Source organism: Triticum urartu, chromosome 5A (assembly GCF_056163025.1).
Source record: "Triticum urartu cultivar PI428250 chromosome 5A, HENAU_Tu73, whole genome shotgun sequence".
NCBI classification, from domain to species: domain Eukaryota; kingdom Viridiplantae; phylum Streptophyta; class Magnoliopsida; order Poales; family Poaceae; genus Triticum; species Triticum urartu.
In genome coordinates, this window is record NC_141877.1 from 566,416,449 (window position 1) to 566,430,909 (window position 14,461).

Genomic DNA, 14,461 nt, shown 5'->3' on the forward strand with positions numbered 1-14,461 from the left:
CCGACACTTTGCTGGATCGGAGTCCGGGGATCGTCATCGAGCTGAACGTGTGCTCGAACTCGGAGGTGCCGTAATTTCGGTGCTTGATCGGTTGGATCGTGAAGACGTACGACTACTTCCTCTACGTCGTGTCAGCGCTTCCGCAGTCGGTCTGCGTTGGGTACGTAGACAACACTCTCCCGTCTCGTTGCTATGCATCACATGATCTTGCGTGTGCGTAGGAATTTTTTTGAAATTACTACGTTCCCCAACAGTGGCATCCGAGCCTAGGTTATTTATGTTGATGTCATATGCACGAGTAGAACACAAGTGAGTTGTGGACGATACAAGTCATACTGCCTACCAGCATGTCATACTTTGGTTCAGCGGTATTGTTGGACGAGACGACCCGGACCAACCTTACGCGTACGCTTATGCGAGACCGGTTCCCTCGACGTGCTTTGCACATAGATGGCTTGCGGGCGACTGTCTCTCCAACTTTAGTTGAACCAAGTATGACTACGCCCGGTCCTTGCGAAGGTTAAAACGGAGTCTATTTGACAAACTATCGTTGTGGTTTTGATGCGTAGGTGAGATTGGTTCTTACTTAAGCCCGTAGCAGCCACGTAAAACTTACAACAACAAAGTAGAGGACGTCTAACTTGTTTTTGCAGGGCATGTTGTGATGTGATATGGTCAAGGCATGATGCTGAATTTTATTGTATGAGATGATCATGTTTTGTAACCGAGTTATCGGCAACTGGCAGGAGCCATATGGTTGTCGCTTTATTGTATGCAATGAAATCGCGATGTAATGCTTTACTTTATTACTAAGCGGTAGTGATAGTCGTAGAAGCATTAGCTTGGCGAGACGACAATGATGCTACGATGGAGATCAAGGTGTCACGCCGGTGACGATGGTGATCACGACGGTGCTTCGGAGATGGAGATCACAAGCACAAGATGATGATGGCCATATCATATCACTTATATTGATTGCATGTGATGTTTATCCTTATTATGTATCTTATCTTGCTATGATTGACGGTAGCATTATAAGATGATCTCTCACTAAATTATGAAGAAGTGTTCTCCCTGAGTATGCACCGTTGCGAAAGTTCTTCGTGCTGAGACACCACGTGATGATCGGGTGTGATAGGTTCTACGTTCAAATACAACGGGTGCAAAACAGTTGCACACGCAGAATACTCAGGTTATACTTGACAAGCCAAGCATATACAGATATGGCCTCGGAACACGGAGACCGAAAGGTCGAGCGTGAATCATATAGTAGATATGATCAACATAACGATATTCACCATTGAAAACTACTCCATCTCACGTGATGATCGGTTATGGTTTAGTTGATTTGGATCACGTAATCACTTAGAGGATTAGAGGGATGTCTATCTAAGTGGGAGTTCTTTAACTTGATTAACTGAACTTAAATTTATCATGAAACTTAGTACCTGATTAGTATCTTGCTTGTTTATGTTTGTAGATAGATGGCTCGTGTTGTTGTTCCGTTGAATTTTAATGCGTTCCTTGAGAAAGCAAAGTTGAAAGATGATGGTAGCAATTACACGGACTGGGTCCGTAACTTGAGGATTATCCTCATTGCTGCACAGAAGAATTACGTCCTGGAAGCACCGCTGGGTGCCAGGCCTGCTGCAGGAGCAACGCCGGATGTTATGAACGTCTGGCAGAGCAAAGCTGATGACTACTCGATAGTTCAGTGTGCCATGCTTTACGGCTTAGAATCGGGACTTCAACGACGTTTTGAACGTCATGGAGCATATGAGATGTTCCAGGAGTTGAAGTTAATATTTCAAGCAAATGCCCGGATTGAGAGATATGAAGTCTCCAATAAGTTCTATAGCTGCAAGATGGAGGAGAACAGTTCTGCCAGTGAGCATATACTCAAAATGTCTGGGTATAATAATCACTTGATTCAATTGGGAGTTAATCTTCCAGATGATTGCGTCATTGACAGAATTCTTCAATCACTACCACCAAGCTACAAGAGCTTCGTGATGAACTATAATATGCAAGGGATGAACAAGACTATTCCCGAGCTCTTCGCAATGCTGAAAGCTGCGGAGGTAGAAATCAAGAAGGAGCATCAAGTGTTGATGGTCAACAAGACCACTAGTTTCAAGAAAAAGGGCAAAGGGAAGAAGAAGGGGAACTTCAAAAAGAACGGCAAGCAAGTTGCTACTCAAGAGAAGAAACCCAAACCTGGACCTAAGCCTGAAACTGAGTGTTTCTATTGCAAGCAGACTGGTCACTGGAAGCGGAACTGCCCCAAATATTTGGCGGATAAGAAGGATGGCAAGGTGAACAAAGGTATATGTGATATACATGTTATTGATGTGTACCTTACTAATGCTCGCAGTAGCACCTGAGTATTTGATACTGGTTCTGTTCCTAATATTTGCAACTCGAAACAGGGACTACGGATTAAGCGAAGATTGGTTAAGGACGAGGTGACGATGCGCGTGGGAAACGGTTCCAAAGTCGATGTGATCGCAGTCGGCACACTACCTCTACATCTACCTTCGGGATTAGTATTAGACCTAAATAATTGTTATTTGGTGCCAGCGTTAAGCATGGACATTATATCTGGATCTTGTTTGATGCGAGACGGTTATTCATTTAAATAAGAGAATAATGGTTGTTCTATTTATATGAGTAATATCTTTTATGGTCATGCACCCTTGAAGAGTGGTCTATTCTTGTTGAATCTCGACAGTAGTAACACACATATTCATAATGTTGAAGCCAAAAGATGCAGAGTTGATAATGAGAGTGCAACTTATTTGTGGCACTGCCGTTTAGGTCATATCGGTGTAAAACGCATGAAGAAACTCCATTCTGATGGACTTTTGGAACCACTTGATTATGAATCACTTGGTACTTGCGAACCGTGCCTCATAGGCAAGATGACTAAAACACCGTTCTCCGGTACTATGGAGAGAGCAACAGATTTGTTGGAAATCATACATACAGATGTATGTGGTCCGATGAATATTGAGGCTCATGGCGGATATCGTTATTTTCTCACCTTCACAGATGATTTAAGCAGATATGGATATATCTACTTAATGAAACATAAGTCTGAAACATTTGAAAAGTTCAAAGAATTTCAGAGTGAAGTTGAAAATCATTGTAACAAGAAAATAAAGTTTCTACGATCTGATCGTGGAGGAGAATATTTGAGTTACGAGTTCGGTGTACATTTGAAAAATTGTGGAATAGTTTCGCAACTCACGCCACCCGGAACACCACAGCGTAATGGTGTGTCTGAACGTCGTAATCGTACTTTACTGGATATGGTGCGATCTATGATGTCTCTTACTGATTTACCGCTATCGTTTTGGGGATACGCTCTAGAGACGGCTGCATTCACGTTAAATAGGGCACCATCAAAATCCGTTGAGACGACGCCTTATGAACTATGGTTTGGCAAGAAACCAAAGTTGTCGTTTCTAAAAGTTTGGGGCTGCGATGCTTATGTGAAAAAGCTTCAACCTGATAAGCTCGAACCCAAATCGGAGAAATGTGTCTTCATAGGATATCCAAAGGAAACTATTGGATACACCTTCTATCACAGATCCGAAGGCAAGACTTTTGTTGCTAAATTCGGAAACTTTCTAGAGAAGGAGTTTCTCTCGAAAGAAGTGAGTGGGAGGAAAGTAGAACTTGACGAGGTAACTGTACCTGCTCCCTTACTGGAAAGTAGTACATCACAGAAAACTGTTTCAGTGACACCTACACCAGTTAGTGAGGAAGCCAATGATAATGATCATGAAACTTCAGATCAAGATACTACTGAACCTCGTAGATCAACCAGAGTAAGATCCGCACCAGAGTGGTACGGTAATCCTGTTCTGGAAGTCATGCTACTAGATCATGATGAACCTACAAACTATGAAGAAGCGATGGTGAGCCCAGATTCCGCAAAGTGGCTTGAAGCCATGAAATCTGAGATGGGATCCATGTATGAGAACAAAGTATGGACTTTGGTTGACTTGCCCGATGATCGGCAAGCAATTGAGAATAAATGGATCTTTAAGAAGAAGACTGACGCTGATGGTAATGTTACTGTCTACAAAGCTCGACTTGTCGCAAAAGGTTTTCGGCAAGTTCAAGGGATTGACTACGATGAGACCTTCTCACCGTAGCGATGCTTAAGTTCGTCTGAATCATGTTAGCGATTGCCGCATTTTATGATTATGAAATTTGGCAGATGGATGTCAAAACTGCGTTCCTGAATGGATTTCTGGAAGAAGAGTTGTATATGATGCAACCGGAAGGTTTTGTCGATCCAAAGGGAGCTAACAAAGTGTGCAAGCTCCAGCGATCCATTTATGGACTGGTGCAAGCCTCTCGGAGTTGGAATAAACATTTTGATAGTGTGATCAAAGCATTTGGTTTTATACAGACTTTTGGAGAAGCCTGTATTTACAAGAAAGTGAGTGGGAGCTCTGTAGCATTTCTGATATTATATGTGGATGACATATTGCTGATTGGAAATGATATAGAATTTCTGGATAGCATAAAGGGATACTTGAATAAGAGTTTTTCCATGAAAGACCTCGGTGAAGTTGCTTACATATTAGGCATTAAGATCTATAGAGATAGATCAAGACGCCTAATTGGACTTTCACAAAGCACATACCTTGACAAAATTTTGAAGAAGTTCAAAATGGATCAAGCAAAGAAAGGGTTCTTGCCTGTGTTACAAGGTGTGAAGTTGAGTAAGACTCAATGCCCGACCACTGCAGAAGATAGAGAGAATATGAAAGATGTTCCCTATGCATCAGCCATAGGATCTATCATGTATGCAATGCTGTGTACCAGACCTGATGTGTGCCTTGCTATAAGTTTAGCAGGGAGGTACCAAAGTAATCCAGGAGTGGATCACTGGACAGCGGTCAAGAACATCCTGAAATACCTGAAAAGGACTAAGGATATGTTTCTCGTATATGGAGGTGACAAAGAGCTCACCGTAAAAGGTTACGTTGATGCAAGCTTTGACACTGATCCGGACGATTCTAAATCGCAAACTGGATACGTGTTTACATTAAATGGTGGAGCTGTCAGTTGGTGCAGTTCTAAACAAAAAGTCGTAGTGGGATCTACATGTGAAGCGGAGTACATAGCTGCTTCGGAAGCAGCAAACGAAGGAGTCTGGATGAAGGAGTTCATATCCGATCTAGGTGTCATACCTAATGCATCGAGTCCAATGAAAATCTTTTGTGACAATACTGGTGCAATTGCCTTAGCAAAGGAATCCAGATTTCACAAAAGGACCAAACACATCAAGAGACGCTTCAACTCCATCCGGGATCTAGTCTAGGTGGGAGACATAGAGATTTGCAAGATACATACGGATCTGAATGTTGCAGACCCGTTGACTAAGCCTCTTCCACGAGCAAAACATGATCAGCACCAAGGCTCCATGGGTGTTAGAATCATTACAGTGTAATCTAGATTATTGACTCTAGTGCAAGTGGGAGACTGAAGGAAATATGCCCTAGAGGCAATAATAAAGTTATTATTTATTTCCTTATAATCATGATAAATGTTTATTATTCATGCTAGAATTGTATTAACCGGAAACATAATACATGTGTGAATACATAGACAAACAAAGTGTCACTAGTATGCCTCTAATTGACTAGCTCGTTAATCTAAGATGGTTATGTTTCCTAACCATGAACAATGAGTTGTTATTTGATTAACGAGGTCACATCATTAGTTGAATGATCTGATTGACATGACCCATTCCATTAGCTTAGCACCCGATCGTTTAGTATGTTGCTATTGCTTTCTTCATGACTTATACATGTTCCTATGACTATGAGATTATGCAACTCCCGTTTGTCGAAGGAACACTTTGGGTGCTACCAAACGTCACAACGTAACTGGGTGATTATAAAGGAGCATTACAGGTGTCTCCAAAGGTAGATGTTGGGTTGGCGTATTTCGAGATTAGGATTTGTCACTCCGATTGTCGGAGAGGTATCTCTGGGCCCTCTCGGTAATACACATCACATAAGCCTTGCAAGCATTACAACTAAAATGTTAGTTGTGAGATGATGTATTACGGAACGAGTAAAGAGACTTGCCGGTAACGAGATTGAACTAGGTATTGGATACCGACGATCGAACCTCGGGCAAGTAACATACCGATGACAAAGGGAACAACGTATGTTGTTATGCGGTCTGACCGATAAAGATCTTCGTAGAATATGTAGGAGCCAATATGGGCATCCAGGTCCCGCTATTGGTTATTGACCAGAGACGTGTCTCGGTCATGTCTACATTGTTCTCGAACCCGTAGGGTCCGCACGCTTAAGGTTACGATGACAGTTATATTATGAGTTTATGCATTTTGATGTACCGAAGGTTGTTCGGAGTCCCGGATGAGATCACGGACATGACGAGGAGTCTTGAAATGGTCGAGACGTAAAGATTGATATATTGGAAGCCTATATTTGGATATCGAAAGTGTTCCAGGTGAAATCGGGATTTTACCGGGTTACCGGGAGGTTACCGGAACCCCCCGGGAGCCATATGGGCCTTCATGGGCCTTAGTGGAAAGGAGAAAGGGGCAGCCCAAGGTGGCTGCGCACCTCCCCCCTCCCCTAGTCCTATTAGGACTAGGAGAAGGTGGCCGGCCCCCCTCTCTCTCTTTCCCCCCTTGGGAATCCTAGTTGGAATAGGATTGGGGGGGTGTCCTACTCCCGGAAGGAGTAGGACTCCTCCTGCGCCCTCCTCCTTGGCCGGCGCCCCCCTCCCCCTTGGCTCCTTTATATACTGAGGCAGAGGCACCCCAGAAACACACAAGTTGATCCACGTGATCTATTCCTTAGCCGTGTGCGGTGCCCCCTGCCACCATATTCCTCGATAATACTGTAGCGGAGTTTAGGCGAAGCCCTGCTGCTGTAGTTCATCAAGATCGTCACCACGCCGTCGTGCTGACGGAACTCTTCCCCGACACTTTGCTGGATCGGAGTCCGGGGATCGTCATCGAGCTGAACGTGTGCTCGAACTCGGAGGTGCCGTAGTTTCGGTGATTGATCGGTTGGATCGTGAAGACGTACGACTACTTCCTCTACGTCGTGTCAGCGCTTCCGCAGTCGGTCTGCGTTGGGTACGTAGACAACACTCTCCCGTCTCGTTGCTATGCATCACATGATCTTGCGTGTGCGTAGGAAATTTTTTGAAATTACTACGTTCCCCAACAGTTGAGCAGCTGGGAGACAAAGCGGAACCGACACGTGCCCTGTGGCGAGATAGGTTTATATGAGAAAGGCCTTGGAATCCAACTGTCTCGCCAGATTCTTATCTGCTGGCCATTGCCGACTCTCCAGATCAGCCCCTTCTTCAAAAGATCCAGGCCATGAGAAAGCGCCGTCCACGTTAGATGAGGCATTACCTGCGAACACAGTGTCCTCTAGCTTCCCATTTGGATAATACCGAGCTTTAAGAAGTTGAGCACATAGGCTATCCGGCTTTGTCAATAGTTTCCATGCCTGGCGCACGAGTAGTGCTTGATTGAATATCCGAAAGTCCCGAAACCCAGCTCCGCCTTTACATTTTGGCTGCTGGAGTTTTTGTCAAGCCTTCCAATGAACCTTTCGTTTTCCTTCCCTCGAACCCCAATAGAAGTTCCGCGTCATGTTTGTTAAATTATCACACACAGAAAAAGGCAGTTTAAAAACACCCATAATATATGTAGGAAGTGCTTGCGCCACTGATTTAATAAGAACTTCCCTGCCTGGCTGAGCAAGATGGCCATCACCCCATTGGACAAGTCTTTTCAAGAGTTGTGCTTGTAAATTTTGAAACTTGCCTTTGAACATACGACAATTGGGTGTTGGAATACCCAAGTATTTCTCTTCGAAACCAGCATTCTGAATATTCAAAGTATCTCTCACCTCCTCCTGAAGATTGGTAGGGTGTGCTTCACCGAACATCTCACTGTAGTCATTGCTGCATCTTAGCTTGTTTTTAATTTCTCTTTTATGTGCTCTTAGGACAAAATCTGCACTGCCAGTATGTGTGGAGTCCAAAGATGCGAAAGTTTCCAGCCTTGTTCTGGACTGGACTCGTATGGATCTTGCATGATCCTTCTTTGTGCTGGTGATCTTCGAGTCCAAGTGATGCAAATTTGGTGATGTGGTGTTCGGTAGCTTTTGAGCTTGGTTCGGAGTTTGGAATTTGGTAGTTTATAAAAGACTATTTGGTTTCTTTATATGAAATCAAAGAGGGAGGCCTCTCTTTTGCTCAAAAAAAGAAACACCACACAAAAAACGGAGGAAATTGGCTGATCTCACATTTGCTCCAAAAATAGGAAATTTTCATTTACCTAAGCAATTTCTCATCTTGGAAATCAGCTATCTCACAATTCTCGTTGCATGTACATAACACGCTTTGCGAAGGAATAGAAATTAGCACGATGAGGAAGGAATTTGTCTCATTCATGTACAATGTTGGCAGTTTTAATCCGCTTTGCGAAGCCCAATTTGGTTGGTGTCTTCACCTCCAGTAGATAAATGTCAACGACAATCCTACGCAAGTAGAATACAGAATTGATGTGCACACGACGTCATGTGCACGACGTCCACCTGATAAAAGTCTCTGCATCGTCAAATGCTCTAGAAACACAAATAAGAATGGCTAGATGGAAACGTCATCTGCGTGTCGTCTAAAAGTTATCGGCTATATAACAGTGCCCGCTGTTCTTGACACAAAAAATTCCATGATACGACAGCAAGGGTGTTAAAATGATAGTACACACAGGACAATGTGCCAGACAAGGATGAAGTCATTTCTTTACGATAAACAAGGAAGAAGACACTACAAGACAATGCGGCATAAAAAAACACCACACTTGCATTTTACTACAATTTTATTTTTACATTTTGTTTATTGACATCTATTTTTTTTCCAAGGACTGTATTGTCATGATTGAAGGTGAATGGATTGGAAGTTTTTCTCGCAAACAAAAAAAAGGACCGTCGTGTGATGTCGTCATGTTTTCTTTTTAACACTGCTGTGATGCTTTCTTGAGCTAAGTACACTAGTAAAATTTGAAAATGAAATAACTTGTCCAATTAATGCATAAGAGCCGACCTAGCTCAGTGGTAGAGCGCGTGGCTTTTAACCACGTGGCCGTGGGTTCGATCCCCACGGTCGGCGTTCTTTTTTTTTTTGCACTGCTAAACAAAATTGAACTAAAAGGGAAAATAAAGAAAACGCCGCTGATCTGACGGTTGCTCTCCAAAAATAAAAATTTACCGATGCAATTTTATCATGTTGGAAACCAGCTGATCTCACAACCCCGTTGCGCGCACATATAAGTGAGACACAATGAGGAGTTCGTCGTCTGTACATGTCTTTTTTTTCCTATAATTCTTAATCCGCTCTGCAAACCAATTTGATGTCTTCATCCCATAAGATAAATGCCAACGACAGGTGTGTCCGAGTTTCATAACGAGCCAATGATTGGGGTCCTCTAGGCAATGCAGAGCTCTCGCTGTCCTTCAGGAAATGAATAATTCCACAATAATAGTAGTTGCAAGGAACAAGACATCGCAGGACGATGCGGCATGAAATCATCAGAGATCAACAGCTGTTTCCTGAGGCGGGAAAAAGATCACCGCCTATTTTGTTCATCTTTACATGTTACTAGTACAATTTACTATCTGTCACTGTTTGTTTATCTCTCTGTGGGGCAATATTACACAAAATCACCAAGAAAAGCAGGTGGAAAACCTACGGCCTAGCAAAACTCATTTCGCCCTCAAGCAAAACACCCTTCACAATGATGCTTGTGTCTTCTAGTGTTGCCGATGTTTCGGCAGCATGCCTCTTGGTTTCTTAGGAGACCATATGATTAATGAATTCTCGACGCGACGAACCGATCTTTGCCAGCATCACCAGTTCTGCAGCTGCGAAGTCACGCTTTTCACCACGGGGTGATACTGTGTGTGCAAGTACCTCTTCGCATTGTCTGAACCAGGTTGCACGAGCCAATCGTCGTATAACCTTTTCGCAATCGGGTTATCAAAGGGATTGGATACTGATACCTGGTTCACAAGGTTTAAAGTTAGTGGCAGCATATAATGACTGGCAACAAGTAAAAATGTTCTTGTGGCAATGACAGCAAGATTAAGGAGAATATACAATGTCAGCAAACTGGAGCAGGATAATAAGACACAACCAAATGGCTAGTGAGTTCAGAAATTACGCACGGCCTTCCAAAACTACAATGACAAGGTGTAATAGGCACTAAGAGTTCAACATGCTTCTTTTCTCGTTTTCTTAAATGGTAAAAAGTACTGTATCAGTAGCATGCTGGGCCTGAATTGGACAGAACCTGCAACTAAGCTGCAGAAGTATAGCAGAGAAGTTGGACATAAAACTTGAATGGGTCAGTAGGGATATAAAGTTAAAATCGCAAACAGAAGCAAGGCCCTACAACCAAGATGAAATGTAGTGAGCATGCTATAACTTACATCTTGCATGTACACACCCTCTAGTTGTTGGATGAGATCCTTGGGAGATTGGCCTTTAGCAGGTTTTATTTGACCTCCCCCGTTCAGACAACCTGCAGGGCAATAATCAGTGTATTGTAGAGGGTATCTAGATCCTACAGCTCAGAAAAAAGTTACTAAAAGACACCATGCAGCAGTGTCATAAATGAAGTACCTGAAGGGCAAGCCATAACTTCAATAAATTGGTATTCACATTTTCCCATCTTAACCTTCCTAACAATGTTCTGTAGGTTTCTGAACCCGTAACAAAGGGCAAACTTCAAAACAGGTCTTCCCTCCACCTGTTAGCATAAACATGTGTTATATACACAATGATGTGACGGCCACAGCAAGAGTGGCTTTTCGAGGCCAGTTGGGGATGGATGGGGCAATGAATTACCTCCAGTGTAACTTCACGGAAATCTGAATTTCGCAAGATTTTGAAATCAAGTGGGCCTTCTATTTCCCTATTAAAGAGCGCACGTGCTGCATAACGAAAGATGGTTTCCGCATAACCACCCGAGCCACCAGAAACCCCATATAGATGACCACCATCATCAACATTTGTTAATCTGTGTTGCAATGAAAGTACACATGAATTATCAGAAAAGATGAAGCATAAATGTAACCATATAAAATTACTTTTATCTTTCTTTTTCTCGACAGTTGATTAAATCAAAGCTTCGCTAAATTCTAAATAGTAGTACTAGTTGAACAGAACATATAAACATATATTTCTGCATTGGATTTCATTCAAATTTTATCCGGAGGGACGGAACATCAAGCATACAAGGAGCTTACAATCTGTCCAAAGGAGATTCCTCCATTGTCTTGAAATCAACAGATTTGGACTGCACAACCATGAAACTGATATAAGCATGGAGTTTTTCAAAACATACAAGCAACTGCAGGAAATAAATTAGTAACCTGTATCAAGTCCAACACTTCACCAGTTGTCAATACCGAGTCCACCTCTGTAACTTCCTTTTCTTCCACTGAGAAAACAAAGTCGCCCCGGACAGCTTCAAGTTTTTTATCATAACAGGGCATCACAGTAACATGATACACATCATACGGCCTACACAGTACATTCAAGTATGATCACAAACAAAAATATCACAAAATGATAGTTCATAATCAGAGTAGTTTTTATTTGAAATAATCATCCAATTCAGCAAATGGAGATATTACATTGCAAAGACCAGGAAAAACCTCATGTCACAAACAGTTGGTCACAAGAAAACGTCAAAAATCATGTGTCTCTCAAGATATTTTGGACTGGTCACCAGAAAATTGTATATCCAGATTTTTCATGAAATATACTTGCTTGATCTTATACTTATATACAAGAAAAAAAAACTTTGTGAAGTAAAAAAGAAGTCCAATTTCAGACAAAAGGAAGTACTAACTTTTTCATGTCTGATCAAAGATCTGAAAATAACATCCTTAGGTCTAGAACTAGGGCAAATTACTCACTTGAGACCAAGTTTTTCAACCATGTGATGCTTGATAGCTGCACCAATCACTTGTTGGGGACTCTTTACAGATGAGATGTAGGGCAAGATATATGAACCAAGAGTCTTTTCAGCATAGCATATCCAACCTGCAAAGAGGAAGAGATTCACATATAGTGATAGAAGGTATGTAAATAACCAACTAGTAAGGGAATATCAATAGTACATAGGAAACTGCATAGTAGCGAAATTGACACATATTTCGCGTAAATGTTTTTACCTGGACATGCAGATGAAAGCACAGGAAGACTTGTTCCAACTTCTTTGTCGCTAGACAATTGACTCAGCTTATAGCGTGAAATAAATTCATTGCATGCTTCAATTAGGGCCAGATCTCGACTACTACTTGTGTCATACACTGCCTTCACGCCCATCGACTTGAACAGAGCAGTTAGTTTTCTGAAAACCTGAAGATAACAAAAATTGCATTATGTGTTTGTTATCATTATTTACAGAGTACTTATCATTCAGCTAAAGTGGAAAGACACTAATTTAGGGAAAACATTACAAAACACCTTATATGGTGACAATTTTGACTAGGTAGTGGTCAGGTGAAGCACATAGAATTACCTGTGACTGAGAAAGACCAAAGAATGCAGCTAATGATGCTCTTGACTGGGGAGACACAGATACGATGACGGTTTTGCCAGAGTTGATGCGAGTAACGAAGTCATCCAAGCTTTGCTTCTCAAGCATAACTGTCTCTGCTGATGTTATGCAACCACTATGAGATCAAAGGAAGCCGTCAGCATTATTTACATTTGGGCAGGTCACTACTTTTACAGTTGAGGCGAGGGCTACAAAATTGGTAATAACCTGCAAGCTAAACAGTCCTTGAGAGAAATCTTGACCGATTCTTCTGGAGGTTTTGTACTCACCACAACTTGCTTTTTTTTAATCTGTAAAATGGAAATGTCAGGAATATATGAGAATTGCATGGGGAAGGGAAATGGGTTAGGTGAGGTGCAACAAAGATGAATTTACGAAGTTCTGTTTGTGCTAATGTTAAGTCAATTTATTAGTTTAGTTGTGCAGAAATGTATCTACGACTTCGACAGTGGTTTGACCAAGTTGTCAAACTTAGCAGGTAGATCGTCCTGGAAATTGAGATAGAGAAGTAACATTTCCTTAAAGGACAGATTAATAAGTCAACACAAGTGCGGCGGCTGTTACTAAGCTCATGGGAAGTTGTAAAAACAAAGGAAATCGTAAGCACCAGGAGATAATCAAGTGAAGCACCAGGATCAATGTCCAAACACCACACAGATGGTATATTTGCCTAGCTGATGATTTTGAATAAGTGATGCTACTAAAAATTGCAATGCAACATGTTGGGAGAAACCAATGATCTCATTCAGCATCGCCGTACACTTTGCCTTCCGTTCTGTTTGCGCCTAACAGCTGATGCTGAACTTTTAATTTGGTTCAAACGAGCTTGCTATGAAGTAAAAATAAAATACCATGGCTATTTGGTGTGGAACTCTAGACCTAATTATTCTAGTTTCCATGAAGGATACTACTGATTAGCGAGACATATGTCTGTATTAGGAAGGAGAAAAAAAGTAAAGAATAGGGGCTTCTTTCTATGCCTTGTATAATCCTACTCAATCCCCTTCAGGCTGGAAGGGATTTGAACTGGAATTCCAATTCCCCCAATCGATTCCTAATCCTAAGATAACCAAACAGCAGGAGAGAAAGCTCAACCCTGCTCACCGTTCCACAATCTTCTACTCTTACTATCAATACTGCGACGATAAATGGCGCATCACCGCCCGAAAGCAAAAATATATACATAATGCGCGAACTCAGACTGCGGTGCTCTGCAGCTGCAGGGGGGTGGCGCGGGGCAGCAACGAAGAGCAGGGCGGGCAAAAGCTCCCGCCCCAGAACCAAATACTAGGGCAAAGGACACAGAAAAAGAAACAATTTGGGGAGAAGGGGCGGCAGGGCAGGACAGGGTACCGGGAGGCGGCTGGCGGCGGAGTTCTTGTTGAGGGAGACGATGCAGTCCTGCGAGGGGGCGATGAAGTCGTTGAGGTCCGACGCCTGCAGCGCCGGCGAGAACCTGCTGGAAGACATCGCCGGCCGCGACGGATGCTTGGAGGAGGATCTCTTCTTGGCCTCCTGTTGTGGAATGAGGCCGAGCGAGCAGTCGTCAATGTCAATCCGCGCTCTTCTTCTTGGTGGCCTCTGCGTGCTGCTTTGATGGACCGGGCCGCCGACTATACCCCCGTGGGCCTGGCCTTCACTGGTGGGCCCTCCTCGTTCCGCCTATTTGTTGTACAGCTTTGTTTCGACAAAATCAAAAGGGGGCATTTTGCAAATGACGAGGCGTATCCTGCAGTGAAATCGGCAGCAAGAGTGGAGCGATCTGGGGCGGGAAGAGCTGGGATGGCGCCGGTGGTGCTTGACGGCGGT

The 14,461-nt window shown here is 42.9% G+C and overlaps 1 protein-coding gene and 1 non-coding gene across 2 annotated transcripts; one reads left to right on the forward strand and one right to left on the reverse strand.

Moving 5' to 3' along the window:
• Positions 1-9,120: 9,120 nt before the first annotated feature.
• TRNAK-UUU (transfer RNA lysine (anticodon UUU)) lies at positions 9,121-9,192 on the forward strand. Its single transcript has one exon. It is a non-coding gene; the product is annotated as a tRNA-Lys (tRNA).
• Positions 9,193-9,603: 411 nt separating this feature from the next.
• LOC125510548 (protein NAR1-like) lies at positions 9,604-14,219 on the reverse strand. The gene is made up of 11 exons (XM_048675765.2): positions 14,006-14,219; positions 12,860-12,942; positions 12,614-12,767; positions 12,264-12,450; positions 12,006-12,132; positions 11,457-11,607; positions 11,331-11,380; positions 10,930-11,101; positions 10,705-10,831; positions 10,512-10,603; positions 9,604-10,082 (listed from the first exon to the last, which is right to left on the reverse strand). Exons 1-11 carry the CDS (start codon positions 14,120-14,122, stop codon positions 9,930-9,932), a joined length of 1,413 nt encoding a protein of 470 aa, XP_048531722.1. The 5' UTR covers positions 14,123-14,219; the 3' UTR covers positions 9,604-9,929.
• Between the last annotated feature and the right edge of the window lie 242 nt (positions 14,220-14,461).

Excerpts from the sequence above, each read along its gene's own strand:
- LOC125510548 (XM_048675765.2), bottom strand. The coding sequence starts at position 14,122 with ATGTCTTCCAGCAGGTTCTCGCCGGCGCTGCAGGCGTCGGACCTCAAC. Across the intron at positions 11,381-11,456 it reads AAGTGTTGGACTTGATACAG|TCCAAATCTGTTGATTTCAA; the intron begins GTTACTAATTTA and ends ATGGTTGTGCAG. Across the intron at positions 10,832-10,929 it reads TCCGTGAAGTTACACTGGAG|GTGGAGGGAAGACCTGTTTT; the intron begins GTAATTCATTGC and ends TTATGCTAACAG.